This window comes from Aptenodytes patagonicus, chromosome 5, assembly GCF_965638725.1.
Source record: "Aptenodytes patagonicus chromosome 5, bAptPat1.pri.cur, whole genome shotgun sequence".
Taxonomy (NCBI): domain Eukaryota; kingdom Metazoa; phylum Chordata; class Aves; order Sphenisciformes; family Spheniscidae; genus Aptenodytes; species Aptenodytes patagonicus.
Window position 1 is genome coordinate 75,489,598 of NC_134953.1, and position 26,210 is coordinate 75,515,807.

Sequence of the window (26,210 nt, forward strand, 5' to 3'; positions counted from 1 at the left end):
CCACAGATTTGTATAATCAGATCTGGTTTTTGGTTTTGTTCTAGTTTTTGTTTTGTTCCCTGATAAGGCGTAATATTTTCATTGATTTACTGACTATTCAGCTGTCATTTTCACAGAACTGTCAGAACCTCAAGATCTCCTCCAAGCAATAACAATACCGATCAAATGTCATTACACTGTTTCCATGTATTCTTTTACACATTTTTCTGTCCTCTCGTTAGGTATGCAAGAGTACAGGCTTTCTCCTCAGAGACCAGCTTTTTTCTATTATACACAGCTAAATGAAAGGTCTTCGGAGTTTCATTCAGAAGATCTCATGCTTAAAGAACACAGTTATTTATATATTACAGACTTCTCAACTAACTTTCTGTATTTAAACCAGTAATGGGATAACACACAAATTAAAAAGAGACAGACCATAAAGTGTAAGCATTAAATACTGAAAGCATTAGAAGGCACAGGGAACAATCTAAATCTCACTGTGAATTCAAGGCCCCTCCCTAGACATGATTCTTGTTTTACATTCATCCTCAGTTACAGAAAAGTTATTTCCTTTTGCAGAGTTGCATTTATTCCTTTTCTCAAAGCAGCACATTCTAGAAACCTGCAAAGACAGGCTAAGGCAGTAAACATACCTCTGCACATAAGTATATGCATACTACAGCAGTGCAGCTTACTTTTAATTGTTCATAGTTCAGAAGACAATTCATAATCTAAGTCCTGAATCAGTTATACATTATACAAAGGAACAACACTGAACAGAAGAGTTATTTTAAATTCCTCACAAAGCATTCTGCTATAGTCAGTATTTTAAAGTTGACAGCAGTAGCTCTAAAAAAGTATTAGCAGAGCAGAAGATACAAAGCAAGTCATGTCTATTTTAAAATGCACATACTACATTTTTAAAGCTACATTAATTCTACATATTAATCGGGAGATTAGAAATGAAGAACAAGTTCATTTGAGCAAACGGGATCTCCCTCTCACCTCTCAAAATATCAATTCACAGCAAGCAGCTGTATTCTGAGATGGCATATTAGTCAAACAGCAAGCAGGACACTTGAGAAGCCAGTTTTTGTTTCTTATGGAAGCTATGTACACCAGTCCATCATGCCCTGTCCCCACAGCAGAGAATTTACCGAACTGTGGGGCCTTACCTAAAGATATTCTTGAAAGAATCAAGCTAAAAACAGATTAAAGCAAGTTGCTCTTTGTTAAATGTTTCACATAATTTAATGGAGAAGAGATTAAGTTTATAGTTCAAAGTCTTCCTGAAGTATAATATCAAGTAACTTGAAGAGAAACAAAATCTGGGCTTAGCTAAATTCTTTTTCTCAAAATAATGGGGGGAGGGGGGGAAATGCCAAAGTTACAGAAAGTTTTTCCTAGACAGACACTTTGCAATTGCAAATGGACACTTAAGTTCTACAGCTCAGGAGTACTGGCAGTAGATCTTCATATACTTTGTCTTTCAAATAGCTCCCAAAAGGGTTCCTGAGGACAGGAAAGGGGAAAAAAACCCAACAGAATTTCATTATTAAAAATTTGAAATGCTATTCTGGTAGCTGGTCAAATTTCCCATACAGTTATTTATTAATAGAGTAAGTGCAAGTTTAACACGCTGCTTTGACAATGCAAAGTACACTTTCAGTACTTTGAAACCAGGTGAGTAATATGCAGAGGATGAAATTCATTTGAAGTACTCATAATTTTGGCTCTTAATGCCTTAATGGCTTTTTGACTATAACAGTTGATGGAAGAAAAGCATAATTATCATCATCATCTTAAATATTAGAGGGGTGCGTGTTTTGTTCCTATTTTGGTATCATAGAAGTAATACTATGTCCATAAATTACAGTAATCAAGATACAAGTTTCAGTACAATTTTCACTGACCACTTTTTCTGAGTGTTTAGCAGTATATGCTAATGGATCCAAGGAATTTGGAAAAAAAAACCCCAAACCAAACCACAACACCAAAACAGAACTTCTCACCTTTGTTTGTTTGATTTGCATTAAGCTGTGAGATCCACTTCCACATTAAAACAAACCTGCAAAATAAAACAAGAACTTACTGTACAGCTGTCATTGTTTTCTGCTTGCATTCTAGACTATCAGAAAAGACAGGCAAAGCACAGACACAAGAAATTCACAGCTATAAATGCATTCTATCAGTTTTGTCTCAGGGTAGAAATATCAAAATTCCAGTGGTCTTCTCTCAAATACACATGTAATTTTCAAATAACATAGATGTTGGTACTTTAATTAAAAAAAACACCAAGAAATCGTATCAAATATACACACACTATTAAACTAAGTGGGCAGAACAGGGGAAAAAAAGTTGCATGGCAAGAAAAGCTCTGCTGTATTTTCTGCTAGTGCCTTCAAAGTCAGCTATCTTAAGTTCCCTGAATGGGGAATGAAGCACAGAAAGGAAATGGTTACAAATGAAAGCTTTTTCCTTAATCCTTTTAGCCAAAATGATCAATGTATCTGAAATTCAGTGTTAGAGGGTTTTAAACCCGGGCCCCACTAATTCCTCGCCTCTCCTAGGAAAGTTGTGTTTATTATTTTAAGGCTAGCTGGCCCATTTTAAAAACATAACTTACTTTGCCTTCATGAAGGCTGATTAATGTCAGATTAAATGCTCTATTTTCAGTTTTGCTCATGGGTCTTTAACAGAACTAACTACACAAGGAAATTTTTCACTTCCTAGTTGAAGGTATCAGACTATGTAACATTTGGAAGAGACTCTGAAAGTCACTGAAGCTGCACAAAACCGAGAATGGATTTGGGTACAGCATCTCTACAGAACTGGATCTACTTCTAATGAAGACACAACAACTTGCATACAGCTTTACGGAGAGGGTTATTCGTATCTAGACTAAACTAAGGTATCCCTCACCAGAATTAACTCTGAAAGAGATACCTATCCTCACATACTGCCTAAGATTCCTCCCCTCAATCTGTTCACACACAGCTTTTTGATTCTGAGTTCCCCAGTCAGCCTGTAACTGTCTCAAAGCCACCTGCCTAAATTACAAAGATAGAGAGTAAGGAAAGACAGACCCTTCAAAAAAGTCTTCCTGGGCAATACAAAGCAACGGAAGACAAGTCTCCAAGCTCTTTTCCTGGCCCCAGGATCATTTCCTAATCATTAAACTGTAGCCTTTATGCATTAATGTTATTCAAAAGATATGCTCATTTCTCAAATAAGTTGTATTACAGAAAAAAATACATTCTTTAGTCAGGTTTTAGAGTAATATTCATGCGCCTAGAGAAGCAAAAGTGTTATTTTCAAGCAGCAGTGGAGCCCTGCTGCATGTTACAGAAGGTGAATGTAAAGGTACAGTTAAAAAAGCCCACAAAATACACCCTGCATGTATGAAGAGCCAAAACACCTTTCAAAAAATGGGAAAGAAGGTCTATGCAGCCTTTACATTATCAAACACTAAGATCAGCACTAAACCAGACATCTCAGTAAACCTGTGCACTTTGGCTGGGTAGAGTCAATCCCAGTCTAACACTTCTCTCACTGCAAGAACGAACTACATCAATGACTGCCCCTGTGCAAAATAATTTCGCAACACCACTGTAGCAATTATCACATCTTCTCAACATTGCAATCAGCTAAACATTAGCAATAACTGTTCTCAACATAGATTTCATGGTTTGTGATTCAAGTGCAGACAGAATCTTTACATCAAAGGATTGAGCCCAGACAACTGTAGATCACTGTGGTAATACAGCAGGCTGTCATACAACCCATAATACTGTAACAGCTTTTTCATGGAAACACATTACTTCGGACCAATCAATTTACTCTGTTGATATAAAATGGGAAGTCTTACCCTACACTGCCTATCTGGAGGGCACGTACTCTTGTACTCATTGAATGTGCTCTTTGGAGAAAACTTAAATGCGAGTACTCTTGAATGTAAGTATTCTCTGGTTCACAGGGAGCTCACAGACCACTTTGGGGATAAATTTGGGGTTACTCTATATCTACATCTGACACAGAGGGGAAATGAAGGGAATAGAGAAGATGTGCCATCATAATTTGGATATTGTCCACCTGAAGGAAAGGTGACAGAAGTTTCAAAGAGATCATCAGCAAGCAAACTGCTGAAGGACCAAAGGGCTGGCCACTGCAGCCCTGTGTTACAAACTTCAAAGGGCTCTGAAGAATTAACTCCCCTTTTTGGGATTTCAAAGCCACTGGTGTTCAAAACTCTACCCGATGGGAGACAGTACGTGCAGTGGCATGCAAACATCTCAATGAAGGCAATGCAATCCGCATAGAGACACCAGATCTTAGCTCAGACTACTGACAGCATTGAGACTCTCACTGTTTAAAGTGACCCAACCTACAGTACTTAACCAACACTCACCTCTCAAAGGTCCTTCTGCTGTCAAGGAAGATTCCTCTCACTCCAGCACAAACAATCAAACTCTAACACCTACTATTCATTTCAAGGGTGTTGACATTTGGAATAACTGAGCACCTGAAATTCTTTACCAGCAGATCCAAGAGAGGTAGTTCTCCAAGACTCCTTAGGGAAAGGCGAAGATTTCAAAATCACAAATGCTTTGGCTCCAATTTTCCTGTCTTAATTCTTATTATCAGGAAAGGAAGTGAGAATGAAAGCCACTCTCCTTCACCAGGTAATAAAGACAGCTTCAAAAGGGACTCAGAAGCAGGTAAGAAATGTAGTTACAGAGCATTCACCTTGAGGCCTCGCCATTCAAAGAGTAAAAAGGGGCCCACAGCAGGTACAAGGACCGCTGTAAAATGGTTAGGCTTCTGATCACAGATAAGCAGCTGCCTGTTTTGATAAAGGCAGAGAACAGGAAGTGGAAGAAAACTGCAATGGTGGAGATGAGCGATATCCCACATGTACCCCCAGTGATACTAAAGAAACACAAATGGACTGAAAGTGCTTAAAAGCACAAGCATTTCTCACTAATCGGTAAATGTGAATCAAGGCTGGTTCAGTGCTAGCAATGATCACCTTGCCCAGTGACAAAACAAGAAAGCAGCATACCAATGATACTTCTTTTCATACAATACACGAAAAAGGCCAAAGCAGGCACACAAAGTTCTCCAGCCTGTGTGCAATGACAAAGTCACATCTGTGGGTATCGCTCAGAGACAGAAGTACAACCCCTCAAGTGTATCTGAGCTACAGAGACACACAAAGAGATTCTCAAAAAGCATTTGTTTGAGAAATAACTTAAAAGGCTCTATATACAGGCTGTAAAACAATTGTGACAGATAATCACACTAGACTAGTTGAAATGTTTAATCTTTCTGGTTGGCTAGAGAACAGCTACAAAAGCTTCCATAATACTGTTTTCCCAAGTAAACAAAAGTTACAGTTGCTACTTCAAAATTCAGGTTCATAAAGAACAACTAAGACAACTACATTCACACCTATAAAGATAGGAGAAAAGATTTTATCCATGAATCTTGCATCAAGCTCATCACCATTCACAATACAAGGTTTATATAAAAGACAATTAATCTGAGTTCAAAAGTAAGTTACTACACAAAACTTGCCTAACTACTCCTCTTGTAGAGCTGGATCTTACGTCAAGACTAAATTTACTTTTATTCACTTTCTAGTTACGTTATTAGGGCCCTGTTCGCTATACTGAAATATCTCCTATAACATGCCCCTCTCTGGGGAAGAAGTTTGAGAAACACCAGAATGCAAAGGTGTACAATGAGTAAATAAAATTTGCAGTAATCCTGACAAGAGTTTTGATCTATTTATCTACTATTTAGCCCTTATTTCCTAACAGATCTGTGATAACTGACATTTTGACATCTACCTGGGAAAAGACACTTAACATCTTTAACCGCCACCTTCTCCTGGAATGGTTACAGTCAGGAACATAACTCGTAGAGAAGTTTTTTGGTGGGCTTTTTTGGTTGGTTGGTTGTGGGTTTTTGTTGTTGTTTGTTTTTTTTAGAAAGAGTTACAGCGTAATACAAAACTAGCTTTTTGCCCCCATAGCTGATTATGCTTGTACAGGAAGGAAAGAAGAAGAAGAAACAAAGCCTACAATAAACTATACTATACAAACTACTTTTGTTGGTATAAGCTGTGGCTAAACAGTCCATTTCACCAGCTTAACATGAAAACACAGCAAAAGGCTTGCAGCTGTAGTCTTGACTTCAAGTACTTTCTGGGACTTACAAAATGTGATTAGTCGGTTGAGAGTGGCATTTACATTTATTAGGGTACTGCTGTCCCAGCATTAAAATCTGCCAAATTCAAAAGCCGAAGGCAGGGAGAAATTTCCTTCTAGTATCTGATGTAGCTCTGGAAAATGTCCATAATCTTACAGAAATCTAATAATCCTAAGAATCAATGCAGAAAAACCAGTCAGTAGAAAACAGAGATTACTCTAAGAAAAGGCTATTACAAGAAGCCCAGAAGAAGCTCCAGCTAAAATTGTACACACAACTACCAAGGATAAAGTAATTTCAGAAGAGGACTGAAAAAGCAAAAACTTAGCTGGCAATAGTCTCCTAAATCAGTTAATACAGCTGAAAAGCTCTTTACAAGCCTATACTGCCATTTTCCCAACAAGTAGTCAACAATGACCTTGTCTGTACAAAATGTAGTTTCCTGCTTTCTGTTTGCACAAGGAGCTTTGATGGTCTTTGATTTCTATTAAAAAGTATAAAAATAACTTAATCTACATTCAGGACCCACAAATGTCTAGAACTAACATTCAGTGTAGATTAATTTAAATAATCACTCGAATTTAAACATGAGGATTTCTAAAATCACAAAACTAATTCCCTTTGAGAATTTGTAAAACTTCTCTCAATCTATGCTATTCCAACCTTAGTTTAACCAACTAAATTATAAATGCCACAATCAAATTTACCAAAATTAAATTTGCAAAGGAAAAATAACAACCACTCTTCTTACAATAGTTAATGCAAAGCGGTATTTAAGTGCAGGTACCCTACTGAAGCCTGAATTATCCAGAAGTCAAATTAAGCAAAAACTTAACACTTCACAACATGAAGAGACAAAATTTAAGTCCTTTTACTGGAGATGCTTCTGACTTCAAAGAATCTGCAGTGACTGAACAAGAGCGAGCAAGCAAAGGACTGCAAGAGAGAAGACTGCCTCCTGCATTTTGAATCTCCTGCTAGATTTTGAAAGTTATCTGAAAAATAGTTCAAAGAAGCTACAGTTCTTCCTTTGTCTATTCATCACAGTAAAAGCCACTTGCACAGTTCCCAAAGCTGTGGTAGGGCTTTCACGTGGAAATGTTGAAATCTCTCATTTTTCTACTCAGAGAAAGTTTTACTTTTTGACAACACCCCGTATGGGACAGTGAAGCACTTCAAGGAAAAGTATGACAGCACAGGAAGTGAACACAACTGATCATACCTCAGACTGTGAAGCTGTTTCAGTCCAAACAAGAAGATTACAAGTAGATGAATCCAACATTAATAAGAGTATCACAGTAGGGAAAAAAGCAGTCAGAGAGAGTCACTTGAATGGAAAAAAAGAACTTGTGTTTTTACCATCAATTAAGTCAAACAACAGATTTAATTATTATTTCAAAAATCTGTATTACGTAAATAAAAAAGCCAACGGAGGGAAAAATATTCTAGATAGACTGGGGTTTGGACTAACAAAACATGTATCGGTCAAAAAGGTTACTTTTCCTCTCTATCACTAAACAGATAAAGAAGTAAGCATTTAAAGATGCACACAATAGGCACACAAGATGGAAAGATGTCTACAGAGAAGCAAGGGGAAATGAACATAATTTAAGAGCTGTTTACTTTGAGCATACATTATCCAGTAACCAAATATGTAACAATCAACATACAAATGAAAGCGTCATAAAAGCACTAAATTGAAGCATCAGTGTAAAGATGGAGTTCTGAAAACATTTAGAACTTCAAGGCCTTAAGAAACAATATTAATATATTGTTTCTGAAGGTTACTTATCAATGCAGTTTCCCCCTCAGCTAAGAGTAGTTGCAGCATTCTAAGTATCGTTGACATTTAGTAAATAAGTTTACAGTCCCTCAATATCCAACTAAATCAAATGGCATTCTTCACAATGAGAATTACCATAAGCAATAAGCTGCAGAGAAATAATTCACCTTCTTTCTTTATCATTTCTCTACCAGTTTATGCTACAGATCAACATACCACTTGCATAATAAACACCTGGACATTTTCAGTCACCCTTCAGCCTATTTATCTTGACCGCATGAAATAGCTCTTCATTTGCTGCATTTATATAACTTAAATATAACAGCTTCTCCCAAATAGGAAAAGCTTAAAGCACAGAGTGACATCATCTCTCCATTCCACTCCAAACTACTAATGGCACTGCACATAACCTTGGCATCATCCTTGACATTGAACACTTCTCCTTTCATTATGCTGTCAGCAAAATCTCGTCAATACATTACCTGTGCAGGAGCTGCCTCTACCCTTCAGCTACGGATCATTCTCTCCTCCAGTCTGAATTACCATATATTCCTTCACCATATCATCACATAAGCTTTACATACAACACCCCAAAACAGTGATGTACCCTCTGACTATAAGCACCGCACAAATGCACTCCAGAAAACAGAGTTACATGAGATCTTGCCTACCTCATAGAAACTGATTATTGTCCCTTACGAGTTTCTAGTCCAATTTTGCACACCCAGTTTCTCAGCTGAAACTAAGTAATTGGAATTCCAAAACAGAAAGCTTCTTCACTGAAGTGCTTTTCTACTTAACCAACAGCCTTAATTAAAACAAAATTTCTTTACTGAAAGAGCGGTTAAACATTGGAACAGGCTGCCCAAGGAAGTGGTTGAGTCACCATCCCTGGAAGCATTTAAAAGATGTGTAGATGCGGCGCTTAGGGACATGGTTTAGTGGGCATGGTGGTGTTGGGTTGATGGTTGGACTCAATGATCTTAGAGGTCTTTTCCAACCTTAATGATTCTATGAAAAACATGCATTTTGTGTCTTTAAAAAAAAAAAAAGAAAAAGATGATTTTAGAAATGTCTGAGGCAGTGCCTTCCATGTGCTCATTTTAAGAAAACAGCCTGTTACATTTCAAGGTTGTTTTTAAAATACCAAACTGTACAGTGGTGTTAGACACTTGTAGTGTCATCCTCTCCTTTCTACAAAACCCTCAGAATTTTAATAAAAACATGAAGGAGGCAAAGCTAAGCATAAGAATAAAAGAAGTTCAAGTTAAGGTTGTGTACATCAAATTAGTGCACCCCTTTTTTGTGTACCACCAAGCAGCAACATTCTATTGTCCAAATAACTGTCTTTACATACTATGCATTTTTCTACAACTTGAAAGTTGCATTTTATGTATTTGGCACATATGCCTGTAAATGAGGCAGGATTCCACTGAAATCAGCCAGAAGACTGTTTCGTACAAGATACTGAAGGAAGGCGTGAAATAAGATTGTACAATAAAAATAATACGTATGTACAATCAAAGTAAATAAAGCATGTGTGCTACTTGAGAAATACCATGTTTAAGAACAGATACTTGCATTCCAAGTCATAAGCAACCGTGTATTTTAGATGCATACTTTAAGTAAAGGCCTTCTTAATTTTTACCAATGACCACTGAATAATCTTTTGTAAGTCCCCCGAATAGAGAATAGTTTATCAGCTCCATCTCTACTGAATGAATCCAGTGCCTTTTCAGCCGGGAAGCCTGACAGACATTTCACCAGCCCCCCCCCCAAACCAAAAGAACTACAGAAAAATGGGATCTGCTATAGGTATACAGGACACATCACACATATGGGACTTTGATGAAGAGCAGACACAGTCTATTGTCAGTCCATACCTGCCATCAAATCTGCCACCTGTGGAATCCTGACACACACAGAAATGCATCAGTGAATCTTCACACATTCACTGCACTTCACATACCCCTTTCCTGATGTACTGCATTACACACCTCTGAAATTCTTCAACATAACTGCACTCTATTAATAAAAAAACCTGCAAAAAGTTTACTCCACAAAACATATACTTACATCCTTATGAAATAAATACAATGCAGATTCCTGAGTAGATTCCACTCTAGAATCTGATCCTTATTTGTAAGTCTTTAAACAGGATTTAGGTTGGCCATATTTTTTTATTTTGAACTCAAAATATAAAAATATCTTAAACAAAAGCTTTGCAGCATGAAAAAAACCCACATTAAGGGCTTAATTTCTGAAAGCCAGAATTACGTTACCAGATACCACATACTTTGGGAAATAGTATCAGGTTTTTTTTTTAAAAATGATTACCATAACAGATCAATACTCTGTACTGGTTTTTTTCTGCAAGTTGTTTTATAAGGACATTATGTTTATTAATACAATTTAAAACCATTAAGCAATTTTTTGGGGGTAGAAAAAGCAGTAATTAGGTTTTAAAAAATATTTACTAGAATTTAGTTCTTCCAATAAATAGATTGGTATTCTAAAACAAGAAGCCTGATGATATCCATTAATATCTAAATGGTTTTAAATCTCTGTTCCCATTAAGGACACTTTTACCTAAAAGCAGTATCTTGCACAACATTTCTAATAGTAGTTAAAGCAGCACATTAATAGTCAAGCCATGTTGTTACTGTAGCAACAATGATTTCTGGTAGCCATTTTCTTTTCAGCTTTAACACTGTTCCAAAGCCAACAGTCCTTACTGCAATCTCTGTTTAAACCCAAAGGCGGCAAACTGCTCAGCAGTTTTCTCTCTGGCTACATGCTTCAGATACCTCCCTCTAGACTGCCTTCTTCAGTGTAATGTACTTACCTAACAGTATTCTCTAATGCTGGACTCGACACAAGTCCAGTTTACACTAATGAAAATGTAACAGTATGGCAGTCCACTTTTTAACACACACCCCCCCCCGGTATTTAGGGGACTAAACAGTTTGCAGGACACTGGAAGAGAACAGCAGTGACGCGATTCATTATTTTAACCCGCAGGCTCTAAGAACACAGCCCAAGACAAGATTACCAGGTAGCAGGCTTATAGCCTTGGTCATTACACTGACAGCAGCCACAGAGAACCCCTTCTCCGATCACAGATTACAAAATCAAAGCAGGTGCTGTAGCCAAAAGCTATTTCTTAGTAGACTGACAACCCTCTGAATTTTCTGTATTTAGAAAACCGTTTTAAGACAAAACTAGCATACACATTCATTTCCAACTCCTCTACATTTCTGCAGTCTTAAAAATGACACCACCTGAAACACTTTCCCGGCTTTCTTAAGACTTCAATGCAGTTTTTAAAAAAGGTTGAACCTAAAATCCTACAGCTCAAAATTAGTGATAAATGACACTATCTTCACTACTTTATTTAAAAAAAAAAAAATCTCCCTTTCTTGCATCATGACAGTTTGAAAGAAAGCAGTGGTGGGAGGGCACTAATAAGAAAGTGAAATGCATAACCATTCCTAAGAGCAATGGGAGGAAATAGCAAACTGGTATTAACATGTAAGTACCCCCCACAAAACAGGATCCTAAGTCCAAATTCAGTTCCTCACAAGTTTGTTCCAGTTGAATGGGTAGCTATGCTGGGATCACGAGCTCTAATGCCTGCTGTTGTCTGTCTAGACAGCGTTTCTGACACTTCCCATAGACCACGGCAGGAAAGGGAATCTCCTGTTCATAGCCTCAGAGGAAGTGTATTTTCTACGCATGTGAAAATGTCAAATCTAACAAAAATTTCCTAGAGATTTCATGCACGCTTAGATTTCCATAAGTATTTGTAAACCTCTGCTTATAAACCACTAATAAATATCTCGTATGTAAGGGCTTAAGCTTAAAATGAAGGTAGGTTTATGCTGAACTCTGAATTGGTGTAGCTGAGACATTTTATTCTGATATCCCTATGACAGTAACCTCCAGCAGAGGACAGAGTAGACGGTCTGGAGTATTAGTGTCTTTAAACACCACCGCTAACTCCCAAAGAGCCTGCTTGCTTATCAGAGGACTAAGCTGTCACTACAATGAATGTTCTGGTATGAAGAAAATAACCATATAAAATAATCACCTAAAAACATAAATTCCAGTACCGGCATTCTTCCTGCAATAGTTTTGTCCAAATAAAATATACATGTATTTTATACAATAGGATTCAACTACTGCTTATCAGATTTGAAGGGAAGCTACAAAATACTTTGCTTTCTAGTTGGGTTCGTATACATGCTATTATAATCTATGAAAGATCACTTTGTGGAGTCACATATACATAACCAGTAACGTAACGCCTTTCCTTCATTTTGCGGGAGCCTACTTTCTGATGACAGAGGATTGGTTCTGGTGAAGCAGTGAAGTTAGAATATGCTGTCCACACTATCACCTTAATAGCTATTGAAAATGGTTTTTAAAATAAGTAAAAATCCATTCCTCACTGAGCTACTCAGTGTTCACTCTTGGTTTGGTGGCACTTTAAGCTTCCACCATTGTCCATCACCTACATAAATAGGAAAAAACTATTTCCTACTTTAGATAAGCTGTAGGAATGAGACATAATTAAATCAATTGCAGTTTTTTACATCTTTATGCTAGACAGCTGCATTAGGTCTTTTTTTTGTTTTGTTTTTTTTCCAAATAGGAACCACCCACATCTTACAACCCAGGTTATGCCACCACACCTGGCAAGCAAACCGGGGCAAATGCCTCCACACACCTCTTCGAAATGTAGTTCGAGACTACTAGTTACCATTTTGAAAACTCCATCACACCAGCCACACATCACCAGCACCACAACCACAGATCAGCTCTGACACAACATCCATGTCTCGTTAGCAAGCTCCTATTCATGGGCCCTGTGTTCAATCAGACAGCATCCACAAGTTTTATTACTAACACACTTAATTCATCACCATGCAGGACTGTTTCCTATAGTATAATTCCCAAGTGTTTTGTAACGTTACTAAGCCTTTGCTCAAAAATTATTCTATGAAAAGCATTTTGCTATGAAGCAGATATTCTCAAGATCTATCCCAAGGTCTCTCTACCCAAGTTATGCAGTACCTTGAAGTCTACTTTCTACACTGTTTAATAAACTTCTATGGAGTCTCCATGTCAGATTGCAAGAAGGTATAGCAGGTCCTAGGCAGGCTTCACTTCAAGGCTAGGGCTTCATTAATCCCTCCCTCTTCAAACTTGAACCTTTTAAATGCTTGTGGACTTTGGTCCACCGTTCACTTCCTTTTGCTTAGCCATTAATTGGGCAAAAGCTTTCTATCTTTGATTCTTTCACTATTTGAATTAATTCTTCCAAACACATGACAGCCAATGGACAAACTCAGTCCTTCCAACTTGTATTTTTTTAAGTAATAAGATATCTGGGATTTCAGGTGTAAGCGTGTAGCGTTTCATGCAAAGACTTACCTCCGTTCATTTGCATACACATAATAAAGTATACTGTATTTTACTGCCTTGTCACATCTGCAAATGCATATCTTCTGGCCTAGTTTCCACTAGCTAGCTGTAATGATACACAACCAATAAACTCAGGCAGGGCATACAGGTTCTAACAAATATATTTAGGGGTTACAACATACCTGCCATACCACAAAACAGAAAACCCATTACATCGCATGTGTTTAGCCACTTCATCGCCACCATTTTGGTCATGTGACATACACTGCTACTCACATGAAATACTGATCTCATGATAAAAGTGCCGACATCTCCATCATGTGATGAATTACAGCAGTGAATATCCTTGTTCTGGCTACAGGAAAGCATCCTTCTGGTATGTCCCCAAAGAAGTTGTAAGATTTTCATAAAAGATAACAGCAAAAAGCATGCCACGTTGGTTACCCTCACCTGTGCATATCCAGCCCACTGGCTGTCCTTAGGCACCTAATCTGGTTAGGGCTAAAAAAAAAAAAAAAAAAAATACACTTGGTTTGTCAGTTTTCCTGACCAAAACAGATTTCCCAACCAAACTTTCAAAAGTAGCTCAAGAAACAGAAGAGAAGACTTAAAAACCTGAAAGAAATAAGGTAAAACTGTTCGGTGGAATGAAAGTGAAGTCACAGAGAGATTACTTTGAACAAAATCACCCTGCGTTCTAGTATTAATATTACTAAGTTGGAAGAAGACTTTGTTTTAAAATGATCGTGGAAACCACAACACAAGGGATCACTAATTAATCCTCCCTCCTTTATATTTACATCCTTTGAAAATAATATGCATCAGCATGCTTCAGGCTCAGCTTACTAGATGGACCTAAAGCCAAGCTATTTGAAATATATTAAATAGAACTTCATTTAAAACAGCACCCAACATCCTAAACGTCAAAATGATCACTTCGCAGAAGTCAAACAAACCCACTTTTCTCTAAATGGCTTAACAGACAAAAAAACCCAACTCATGATTAACGCTCCAAATGACATGAAGAAATGTTCTGCTAGGACACTGCAATACTTTTTACACAAAAGTATAAACCCATCTCTCTAATTCCTTAATGGACATTGCCGGACTTCTGAAGAGACTACAAAACCTGGATGTCTTCACAATTTTACTAATTGTCAATACACTACCCTAAATATAGCCTTAATTTAGAACTTTGTATCTTGTTCTGTAACACAATACTCTTACACTGGAAAACAATAAAAAATATTTTAATTGTCTCTATATAAATGTTTATAAAGATCTACCTGGAGAGATAAGCAAAGGAACACACATAAACTGTGTGCACACACACACAAAACTCCTGCAACGATTACAAAAAAACCCCCTCCCACTGTAACATCGCAGGTTTTTTGTTTGTTTGTTTCCGACATAAATCCTTGCTAGACTACCTCTTGCACATCATCTTCTCTGCTAACCTCTGCTAGAACTTCACTGGACTGCAAAATGGAAGGCAAATTCCCAAACTGTTGGTTTTAGTGTCTAAAAGACATTTCTAAAAATAAATTATCACAGTACCTGTATGGTATTTTTAGAAATAGTGTGACGCTTCAGTTATATAGGAACCTGAATGGTTTCTCCCATCATTTCTCTTTTTGGTTCTCTCCCTTGTGCAGAAATACAGTTATGCCTGTAAATGCACATTACTGCTGGTAAAATTGTGAAAAGCAACAGCCTTCTTACAATTGCAGTAGAGAGGTAGACCTGGGTAACAATTTTTTTCTGGACAAGCTGTTCCTCTTTCTCTCCAACCCTCGCACATGCCAGGAAAGGAACTGGACCCCTCTCACCCACCAGCACTTTCTGCCCCATGCATAGCAGTGAGAATCACAGTGAACTTAGCCAGTAAGTCTCACCACCTAAAAAGTCTGGGAATGGGGGCTTGTCACTTACAGGAACATGGCACTGAATACTAGTCATGTACCTACCTTACTTCAAAACACTAACAAAAGGAGAGGTCTGTGAGAATCTGGGCTAAAGCAGCTAATCAGCAAGTCTACCATCTCATCACAACATGTGTCACTATCATCCAATACACTGAAGGCTTTATAAGGACACAAAAAAAGACAATCACCGTCCCAAAGCACTTACAAGAAAACAAGTCAGACAAAACAAACCTTCAGAGGTTTCCCCAAAGCAAAGATGTAGAAAGAACATACAACAGACAGTATCTACAGTCTTCTTTGGTTTATGTACCACACAAGCAACCTTTCCACCTCAGTTTCATCCGCATTTCAGTTCAGTTTGCATACTAGACATGCAAACTACTCCCTCCCATTCTGTAATTGCTCCAAAGCCTCCAAATTTTTTCATCACAGCTTATCTAGGTTAATTCACCATCACATGTCCCCCCAACTTACCCTCCCCCTTCTTCCCCAGAAGAAAACTGCCACAACATAATGGTTTGGGGTTTTTTTTGTTAATAAGTACCTGAGTAGGGGGCACTAACTGGTATTTTGTTCTCAACTTCCCAGAAGATGAAAAACTGTTTTTAAAGTAATCTCAGAGTTCTAACATTCATTATAATTTGTATACAATGCAGTTATTTTCATTACACGCCACAGGTTCTCAGTTTTTAAGTGTTGCTCAAGAACAGAACAGATTAGGTGATTTAACTGATGTCAAATGTATGTTAAAAAAAAAAAGGAAGCAGAAGGGGACAGAGTACCCACTTCACTGTGGGAGAGAGCTGGGAGAAGCCAGCTGCAGAACTGTCACTTCCCACTCCCTGTGATAGCACATATAATCAAGACTTTCTCACGGAATATATACTCATAACAACTAGGTTATTAAAATAACAAAAAGCAGCACCCCTGTGTGAAAAAAAATGTTATTTATATTGGAACTTTTCAGGCAAAGGCTGTCCTCTGTTGAAAATATCATTTCTAATACCAAGCCAACTTATAGTAACAACAACAAAAAAAAGCTTTTGGAAAAAATACTCCCCTTCTCTCTCCTCCCCACCAGTTACCACAGGGGAACAGAGAATCTAGTGTCTTTGGTGAAGGCTCCTAAGAACATGCATAAGAATACACGGTTTCTTTGCAAACAAAAGAATCATACATACAATAAACACTTCAATAACCTACAATCACTGTTTTAGTGGTCGGGAGCCTAATTTTAGGATATAAATTCTATAAAGTTCCTACCTCTTCTGACTGAAAAAGATGAATTTGGAAAATTAAGTTTAATATTAGAGATAGTTTCTGAAACTCTACAGCCACAAAACTGTTGTACATGCCTACATTTGAAGATGAAGAAAGATATCAGCAACAAAATTTTGAAAAAGCCCTTAATGTTTATAAACATCTCATCAAAAGCTACACCAAATTGACAGTGCTCCTAGAAGAGCTGAGTGGAATTGGAAGCAAACAGCAGAAATATTCAGAGGACAGCCACTCAAGAAGCCAAAAACCAAATTTAAAAAAAAAAAAGCAACCTACGAACCAGTACACTCTATGAAGAGCAGCAAAACAAAACAAAAACCCAAACCAAATCAAAAAAAACCAAACCATAACCACCACCCATCACCCCACTGACTGCAGCCAGACAAGAAACAGATACCTACCACTTCCTACCAGCAGCAGCAAGGAGCAGTTTCAGAGCTGCCATGCTTTAGAAGCAGACGTAAGTAATAGTTTTCCAAAAGCAGTCCCCTGACCTCCTGTTGTATGCCTTTGCTGGAAAGAAATCTTAGGTGGAAATCCCATCCCTGTCCCCATCAGAGAGCCAATCTGATGGGATAATGCTATCAGTGCACCAAATTATTGTTCTGTGAAGAGGTGGGCAGAAGGGATTCATTACTACTTTTCAACATTACAATGACTACATTTGTTAAGGAATTCCTCATTTTTTTCACTCAAACTAAAAAAGGATGCAGCAGGTAAAAGTCCGTAAATAAGGGTAAATTATACAAGACATATACCTTGCACCTTGTTTTGCTTGTGTTCTACCACTTTGTTGTGGAAAGTATTTTTACAAGGGAGTGCTAACGGCTGGCCCAGAAAACAGGAAAGTTCCACTGATCTCAATCCCTGTCTTCAGCTACAATTGGACAAATCAATAAGGCACCTGTAATTCCTTCCATCCTGTTTCCCAAGACGCATCCTTTCCCCGCCTTCAGCTGCTTTGTGAAGACCATAACGTTATCAAGTACTCATTTAAGGCAAGCAAAAAATATAATCATTCAAAATAATGTCCCTTTATAAAAAAAAAATCTGATTGCAAATATCTCAGACTGCGACTTCTACCTTTTTTATTTTCACTCAGAAAAGAATAAGACTGTACTCCAAACAGTCTCCAAAACTCCAAAGCTTTTACACGTACGGTAAGTATCTAACTTGCAACGTTAACCATACTGAAAATAAGTTACTACACACTAACGATAGGCCTGAGATATTCCAAAGCCCAGCAATCTGACCTATATTCTGATTTGAGCACAAACTTCACATCCTCTGGATTAAGTTTCAAGAAATACTGAATTACTAAATATCCCATCATCCTTCAACTAGTTGATTATATGTAAGATTAAGCACTCAGTATCAATCAAAAGATGTCAACTAGAGATTTACCATTTCCAGTAGCTGGATTTAGTCACATCTGAAACCAGCAGTTCCCATACCAAGAGTATCATAACTACATCTGCCGGAGTGAGAGTTCTCTGTATTACCAAGCTCGCTCAGAAATATTAAGTCAGTTAATATTTAGTGTAACCAAAACCAAAAACTGCATACTCACTGTTAAGCCACTGTCTTCCCCCCTTTAACCTCATTGGCAACGTAAGGGCATTGCTGCAACATTTTATCAACGTAACAGCTGCTGCGTACAGTTGAACACGGACAGAAATGCAGCACAACTGGATACTCATTTTTATCTGGATTATTTTATTTCCTTACTTTTAAATTTAAAAAAGGTCGCTCTCCTTCAATGAAGCAACACCACTTATGAGTAAGTACCATAGAATTCAGGGTAGACTTTGTACCAAGATGAAATACTCATTACATGACACTGCATCGCATACTTGGTAACGTGACTGATCCCGTGACCATCATGCTCTTTCCAATTTTTTGAAAAAGCACACATTAGAAGTTTATGCGAACTCATGACATGGTCTTTCTTGACAGACAGCTGTGATTTGAGCATCAAATTACACCTCGCAGTATTACTGTAGAGATGCACTGTCTTTGTGTCCGTTTTTACGTAACCAGGGAAGTCGGAGTGACCATCTCACACCCTTGCCTATCAAAAAGAAGCCTTTCTACAGTTCTGTGAACGCCACAGGTGTGGCTTTTCTACCGTCACTGCTTGTGTCAATGGTTCCTATTAACTGACACGAGCTTTGATTTAAGGGACACGATGTATACAGGCATGAAAGTATACGTGCTTTTTTTTTTAATTAAGCATGGAAAGGATATTTTTTCATGATACTACAAACTACATGAAATCCTTTAACCCAGATAGCATACAGCCAGAATGACCAACATTCACAATTTCCTTGGGTAACTTAAAACTCTTTTTCCAGTAGCTATGTGAAGTTTGCATCTACACTGAAAAAAAAAAAAAAAGCAGCAGCAAGGAAAAATGTTAGTTATCAAAAATCAGCTTATACTCAGAGTGGTCAAGAAGATAAGTGAACGTATCTTTAGAGAAGACAGACTTGTTTTGGTTTATTTCACCAGGGATTTCTTTACACTCTGAAGTTGTGTGGACACTAGTTTCATGTGAAGGAATCGGGCTTTGGAGGCTATACCAACTTAAACCAGTCTCAAAGTCAATTTAAATTGAGTGCAACATTGTTCAGATATAACCTGATTTTATTAAATTATTTTCCTCCCAATCTCTGAATACATAATACAGTATAGTCACAATCCAGAGCACAGAGGGAACTAATTCAATTTGGCTTAAAATAACTGTAACATTAGAGTAGTGCATTTGGTATTAAAATAATAGAGGGAATAAAACAAGTATCTTAAGGCAGTCCTCTAACAGCTGCATCACTTGAACTTTGTTGAAGACAAAAAGTTGTCTGAAAATGGAAAAACATGAGGAAAGTGAGTTATCAACTAGCCAAACACACGCAGCCAATCAGCAACTGTTCAAAGACCTTTAATTCAAACCAACTTCAGGTGAAACTGCACAGCAAGTGACACAACTATTCTGTATTTTTTCCAGTTTTAAGGTCTCAGATCTTTTGCAAGCTGGTAAAAAGTCTAAAAGTGTTTGAAATTAACAGCCGCGTGTGAACATGTGTGTGTTTTATTACTACGGAGAATTTTATTCCCTTTTCAGTTCCATTTTCTCCAGAAGTGACTTCAAAAGGCTTGACTAAAAAAGCAAAGTATACATGCTAGTAAGCTCTGCTAATACTTGCAAGTATAAGCACAAACTATTTCACAAGAAATTCCACTGACAACCCTTGAATTCAGCATCCATATTGAAATTCAGCCTACACTGTTATTTTAAAGTGGGAGGCATTGCCACTATTGTTTAACATCCTGTTTATTCAATTGCTGATGTTCCTATTTCAATCAATTGTTGCTGTACTAAATAACCTCACAAGGATGCTCTAAGTGGTCAGTGCCTTTTCCTCCTACAAGCCAGGTCACCTGTTGAGATTTCAAGACAAGTAGTATTCTCTTTTAGCATTCACTCAAGAACTTTCATACACATGTTCCTAGGCGTATGCCTTCTAGTGCTACTCAGTATAAACTAGATGCTGGACTTAATGAACTTAAAAAAAAAAAGTCAGAGTAGTACACCTTTGCTCTGATTTTGTTACAATGATATTTGCCAAGGATTTTTTTTAATATAAAAAATACCATATGGATTAAAGAAAACAACAAAAAAAATATATCTATAAAAAGAAGTTTCTTTGGTGACATTAACAATAACTTCTTTTTTCCTCCGCAAAACTCCTGCTTCTTGGGCAATTTTTTTATTAAAAAAATCAATTTGAATGAATGCTAGACATCAGAAGAAACTATTTTAAGACAACATTTTGAAGATTACTAATTTCAGTTCTGGTTGTAATTCTTGTATAACTCTGCACCACATCCCTCTGCAGTTACATTAGACAGGTTTGCAACATCAGCTTTGATTATAAGTCAGTGTAATAGGATTGTCACACTGCACTGCTCCTCCATGCACTCTACTTAAACTCCTCTCCAATAAGAAAATTGCTGCATTTTCTCTGCATCTAAGTGACCCATTAAAAGCTGCTCCAGATCTATTTTGCATTGTCTAATCAGTCCATTTATTCTGCCCTCAAATCACCTGCCTTGCACAAGTCAGGTAGTGAAGAATTCCATGCGGAAGAACCACATTAAGTTACCAAAACTCTAAAGCACTTCACTCTTAACTATGAAGAATCTTCTCTTTAGAGATTTGTTTTGTAATTTGAATGAAAAATGATTTTGCAACTTGTATAAAAAAAAATAATGTATTGCACAAACTTCTCAGTAAAAGGTACAATTCTGTGGTGGAATTCCAGAGATGCTTATCAGCCTCTTAAGAGTGGTTGTCCCATGTGTTAATTCATTAATCTATACAACATGCAGTGGCTTCTTACTCTAAAATCTGGTGCACATTCATTCCCCATATGCGTCTGAAAGCTAAGTTCCATGACACAATCTTCATAATTAAATTATGTGCTGGGGGGGGGGATCAGAATATCACCGCAAATGAGATTTTGCTTAAAGGGCCAGAGTTGTACGACACTGATGGGAACCTATTTTGATATAGCATGCTTGTTTTTCATTACCGCCGTCACTTGACAGTTTACAGTCAACACTACCCCAACAGAAGTATTTCCAGCAGACTAAAGGTTACATATAAGCCGTAAGAAGAAAGAAAAGTTTCTAGATTTCAGATAAATTACACTGGTCAGGATGATGCTCATCACTGCAACCTGATATAACACAAACTTTGTCAGAGAAACCGCCAGACCCTGAAGCAGCTGGGAGCCCGAACACACGACTTTGATACCTGAACTGTTAACTTTTCCTTCGCTGCTGTAAACCACCTCGGCTCCGGGAGCCCCGCGCACCGCAGACAGCGGCACTGCCCTCGGTACGCAGGGCACACCGGCCAGTCCCACGGCGGGCCAGGAACTTGCCAGCCCTTTGTAACACCACCGTGCATTTCAGAGCCGCCCTGCTTCACGCCAAGAAGGAAGGGAACGACGGGGAGGGAGGGGATCGCACGTTACCCCTGCCCCGGGACAGCAGCAGGCAGCCTTTCCCGGGCTGACCGTGCGCCCGGGTGGGCAGCACGTGTGGCGACCCGCACTAGGGAGGCGAGCGGCAGCGAAGCGGCGAGAAGCAGAGCGCAGGTCCGTCCAGCAGGACCCGCCGCCCCGCCTTGGCACGCCGGGGCAGGCGGCGGGAGGGGACCGACGCCTGCCGGAGCCCCCCAGGGTGACCTCGGCCGCCCGCGAGCGACGGCATCCTCCTGCCCCGGCGGCGCCGCGCGGGGCATTACCTGGCTCCCCGCGGCCCCGCGCTGCCGGCGGCCCGGCCCCGGGCGGCTCTCCCCGCGCCCTAGGCCCCGCCGCGGCGGCACCGGGCTGCCCAGCTCCTCCGCGCCTGGCAATGGCGGCGGCCCCGCTCCCTCCTCCCAGCTCCGCGCTCACTGGCTGCGCCGCTTCATGTGACCGAACAAAACCCTCCTCGGCACAGCCCTTTGTGTCCGGCCCGGCCGGGGCACCGGGAAGGCCGCTCGCCGGCTCGGGGAGGGGGCGAGGGGCGACGGCGGGGACGGAGGGAGGCGACGAGGAGGGCCGGGGAAGGAAGCGCCTCGCCCGCCCTCTCTCCGCCGCGCCGCCGCCGCCGCCGCCTCGGCCCGGCCACTTACCGCGGCGCGGGCGGCTGCGGCCGAGTCGCGGTGCCGCACCAGGTCGGAGGCGGCCGCCATGTTCCCCGATGCGGCAGAATGGAGGCAGAGCCGCCCTCCCCGCCAACCGCCGCTAGGGCGGCCGGCTCGCCGCGCCCGCCTCAGCCCGCGCCGCCCCCGCCCCGCGCGGCGCCGCGCGGAGCGGCGCGCGCCCCCTCCCCTCCTCTCCTCTCCCCTCCCCTCCCGGCTGCCGGCGGGGGGGGCGGGGGGAGGGCATTAAAAAAAAAAAAAAAAAAAGGCATAACGGGAAACTCACGGGCTCGCCGGGCTGTGCGTCACGCCGGGGTTACGTCCTGCGCGCGGCGTCATGACGTCATCGCGCAAGCCTCCCGACCCCCCGCCGCTCCGCGCGCGGCTGCACACACACATACACACCGCCCCGCACGCACACGCGTCCCCGGGGGGGGCGGAGCGCGCATGCGCGCGGCCTTCCCGCCCCGGCGCTCCCCAGCCCCCTCCCGCAGCGAGCCGCTCGGCCCGGGGGGGCGCGCGCGCCCCCCTCCCCGCCGGCGGCAGGTGTGCGGGCGTTAGCGCCGCGCGCGGCTGCCACAGGGCGGGCGGCAGCCCCGGCCCCGCAGGCCGGACCGCCAGCGGGTGTCTCCCGGCAGGGCTCTGCGGGCGAGAAGGAAATGCCTCCCGCAGGCGGGAGGACGATTTCCTTAAAGACCTTTCTTCAGAAGGCGGGCTGCCAGCGCGGCTGCCGCCCGCCCGCCCGCCCGCCCGGCGCGGCCTCCCCTCACCTGCGCCAAGCCGCGCAGGGCGCTCGGGAGCGGGAAGTCGGAGCGTCAGTTGCTCGGCGGTGCCTTTCCCACAGAAAGTGGAAAACTAGGTCAAGTGCTGCAGGAGCGGTACAAAGGCGCCCGCCGTGCCAGCGAGGGAGGCAGGCTCCCTGCGAGAAGCCGCGGCTGGCGAACGATGTGAGAGGGGAACAGGAAACCTGAGAGCAGAGAAGCGACGAGAGGAGACGACCCGGGGACCGTCAGTCCATTCGGGGGGGGGGGGGGGGCGGGAAGCTGTGGGGTGACACCGAGAAAGTAGAAGCATTCGGTGCCATTTTTTTCTTCGGATTAATGCTTCTGATGCAAACCCCGATTCAAAAGGGCAGGGATTCAGGGGAGAGTAGTAAATGCGTGAAGTAGAGACTGCTTTGATAAATTACCTTTTTTTTCTTCAGATTTGCTAGGCCCGGAGGATTTCACACTAGAGTGAGAAGTTGATTAAGGCAACGTTAGAGGTGTGAGCAAGCTCACGAAGGCAACTGAGATTTCAGGAGAGAGGAAAAGGAAAAACAGCGCATATAATTCAAAAGGGGGGAACAGGTAGAGCCAAGAACTGTCAATCATTCCAGCCTCTATTCCCAGAGAAGTATTGAAGCAAATAATCGCACATCTTTAAGTACATGGTAGCTAATGAAGTGATAAGTTACAGCCAACATGGATTTGTCCAAAAAATCATATCAAGCCGAACTCATCCCATGCTGTGACAGTATAACGGGCCTTGGATGGGAGTAGCGGTAGATCTGTTACGGCTTGACTTAAGTAAGCTTTTTAAACCATCTCAGAGAACTCTTAATTGAGCAGGCAAAAGATGTTACCGTAATGAAATGACTCTGCAATGGTGCAAAATTACATCAGCAATGCTTCACTGTGAAAAATAGCAGGATATAGCAGATACGGTTCCTTCGAGGTGGGTATGTCCCGAGTTTGGTACCACGTCTAATGATGTGAATGACAGAGTGCAGTTTGCATTGGTTGGATTTGCCAACAATGCCAAGCTGGCAGAGTTGGAAGCACGTTGCATGTTGAAAATAGGAATGCTTGAGATTTTTTAGACTAGAGAAGAAAAGACTATGGGGAGAAAAATACATTTTTCACTAAATCCACTGCAGAGAGGGCAAAAATTAACAGTTTCAAACTGCACTGAAAAAAATTTAGCTTTGACGTTAGGAAAGGTTTTACTATGATGTGGGTAAATAAAACTAGCATATATTCTCTAGAGGGTTCTGGAAACTTCATTAATATTTTTAAGACTAAGTTAAATATCCATAAGAAAAGATGAGAAGCGTTTGACTCTGCTGCGAAGTAATGGAGGCAGACTAGGCAATCATTGTTTTCAGCATCATTTTCTGTAACTGCAGTTACTGCCCAGATACCTGTTCTGATCCTATTTTTTTTCTGATAGAAATGAATCCCAGAGACACTTAAACATTTAATGTGTTGGTGTGATATTATGCACAGGTGTAGATATCCCCTTTGGGAGTCTTTGTCATGTTACATTCTGTATAGCTGTGTGGCAACATATGTCACACGCTCAGCTAATTTGCTAATTTATAAACTTCATATATCACTATAAATTCCACATTTAAAAATAATGTGTTTGTTAGCACTCATGTAACTAGCGTGAATCAAGGCTTTTGCTTTTCTTTGTTTTTCTCATAGTACCAGAGATTAATTTTCCCCAGAATCCATTAAATTTTTTAGTTTCTCTGGAGCTTGCCAGTTAGGGGAAGGCAGTGTGAATGGTTTATGTTATGGGACTGAGACCCACCAAACTCACCTCATTAGAGATGACTAAAAGGCCATTAAATAGGCCAATTTTTAATCTCCACTGAGTTAGACTGAATTCAAACTGATAGCCCACAGGCAAAAGGCTATGAATTTCATTAACAGTACCCTAAAGCACTCCGTCCCCTAATGAGTGCTAATGCTATTCTTCTGAGAATTAAGCTTGTTTTCTGAAGATACATTTATAAAATCAAGTTCTGATATTTTGGAGCATGTATGGGCAGTTTTCCACTGCTCTTAAACACAAGAAACATTACCCTCTCGTGCAATCCACAGATTTCTTCCAAGATTCTTGGTCATATGTGCTCCATGCTAACCAAAGTACAAACAATAAAAACATGAAACAGCAAATATTAATACTACCCCTACGCTTCTTGCTGAATATCATGTATTTTATTGTACCCAATTATTTTAAGGTCATCACACCTACTTACGTATATTTTGTCCCCTAGCAGATAGCTTTTAAGCAACAGCAATTCTTGCTTCAATTAATAGTTGAAGGAAAACACCAAATTCTATAAAAGCATTAACTTATGGAAGAAGATGCAGTGTTTTATTATATTTCACATCTATTTGTGAACAAGTAAAATGGTTAATATAAGGAAATCTGAACTTTAGTTCTAATGCTGCCAAATCTCACGGTTTTATTAAGAGTTTAAAGATACCTAGCACTTTGTTTAATGCCTCAACTTACTACTTGAGCTAAAAGACCCAATTCCATAAGCAGTAGTGGACTCTCTAAAAAATACTTATGATCCACACAATCTGTGGATCCAAAGAAAAATCCACATTTGACGTGAATCCATGGAGCACGTAACTGCAACATTTCATCAAAATGGCAGTGCGGTAAAAAGATTATGTCCAGTTGTGTCAGAACTCTTATTTTGATTTCTAGTTCCACCAGCTTTGCCACTACGCTTCTAGTATGTGAAAAGTAGTAGACGATCTTAAAGGTCGCATGTTGGATTAAGAAGGCTTGAGAAATATACACAAAATGACGCAAAATTGGGATCGCGTGTGCGCACGAAATAGAAGTTTTAGGACCAGCCTCCAATGAGGCACTCTAAGATCAGTGAAAGAACGTGTGCAGCCAGGAAAGGACCATACCATACGATTCTTGAAAATTAAGCCAGGTATTGCACAGCTGGCTTTTTGTTTCCAGGAATTCTGGCTGTGTCCGCTATTATTTCTCCACCAATGCTGACAAGGCCTAATAATGGTTAAAACGGCATTTGAAAACCTCTTGAGAGAAGGTTGCTACCTAGTTCCTCTTGGTCTTCAAAATGGCCGTAAAAAGCTTAAACCAAGGCAGG

General features: G+C 40.4%; 1 protein-coding gene and 1 long non-coding RNA gene across 5 annotated transcripts in view; both read right to left on the reverse strand.

Moving 5' to 3' along the window:
- The window catches only part of ZNF644 (zinc finger protein 644), a 54,842-nt gene extending 32,153 nt beyond the window's left edge, over positions 1 to 22,689 (reverse strand). For 3 of the 4 annotated variants that reach the window (XM_076337712.1, XM_076337708.1, XM_076337711.1), the window contains exon 1: positions 22,295 to 22,391. Coding sequence is in view for 1 of the 4 variants with exons in the window: in XM_076337713.1 (XP_076193828.1) it covers positions 22,590 to 22,642 (53 nt within the window). In the remaining 3 variants the exon portion in view is untranslated. Of the gene's footprint in view, positions 1 to 22,294; positions 22,392 to 22,589 lie in introns of those variants that run through there. The other variant, XM_076337713.1, reaches the window with a different exon arrangement.
- LOC143160175 (uncharacterized) lies at positions 1,994 to 21,972 on the reverse strand. Its single transcript, XR_012995347.1, has 2 exons — positions 21,923 to 21,972; positions 1,994 to 2,050 (listed from the first exon to the last, which is right to left on the reverse strand). It is a non-coding gene; the product is annotated as an uncharacterized LOC143160175 (long non-coding RNA).
- Positions 22,690 to 26,210: the final 3,521 nt, after the last annotated feature.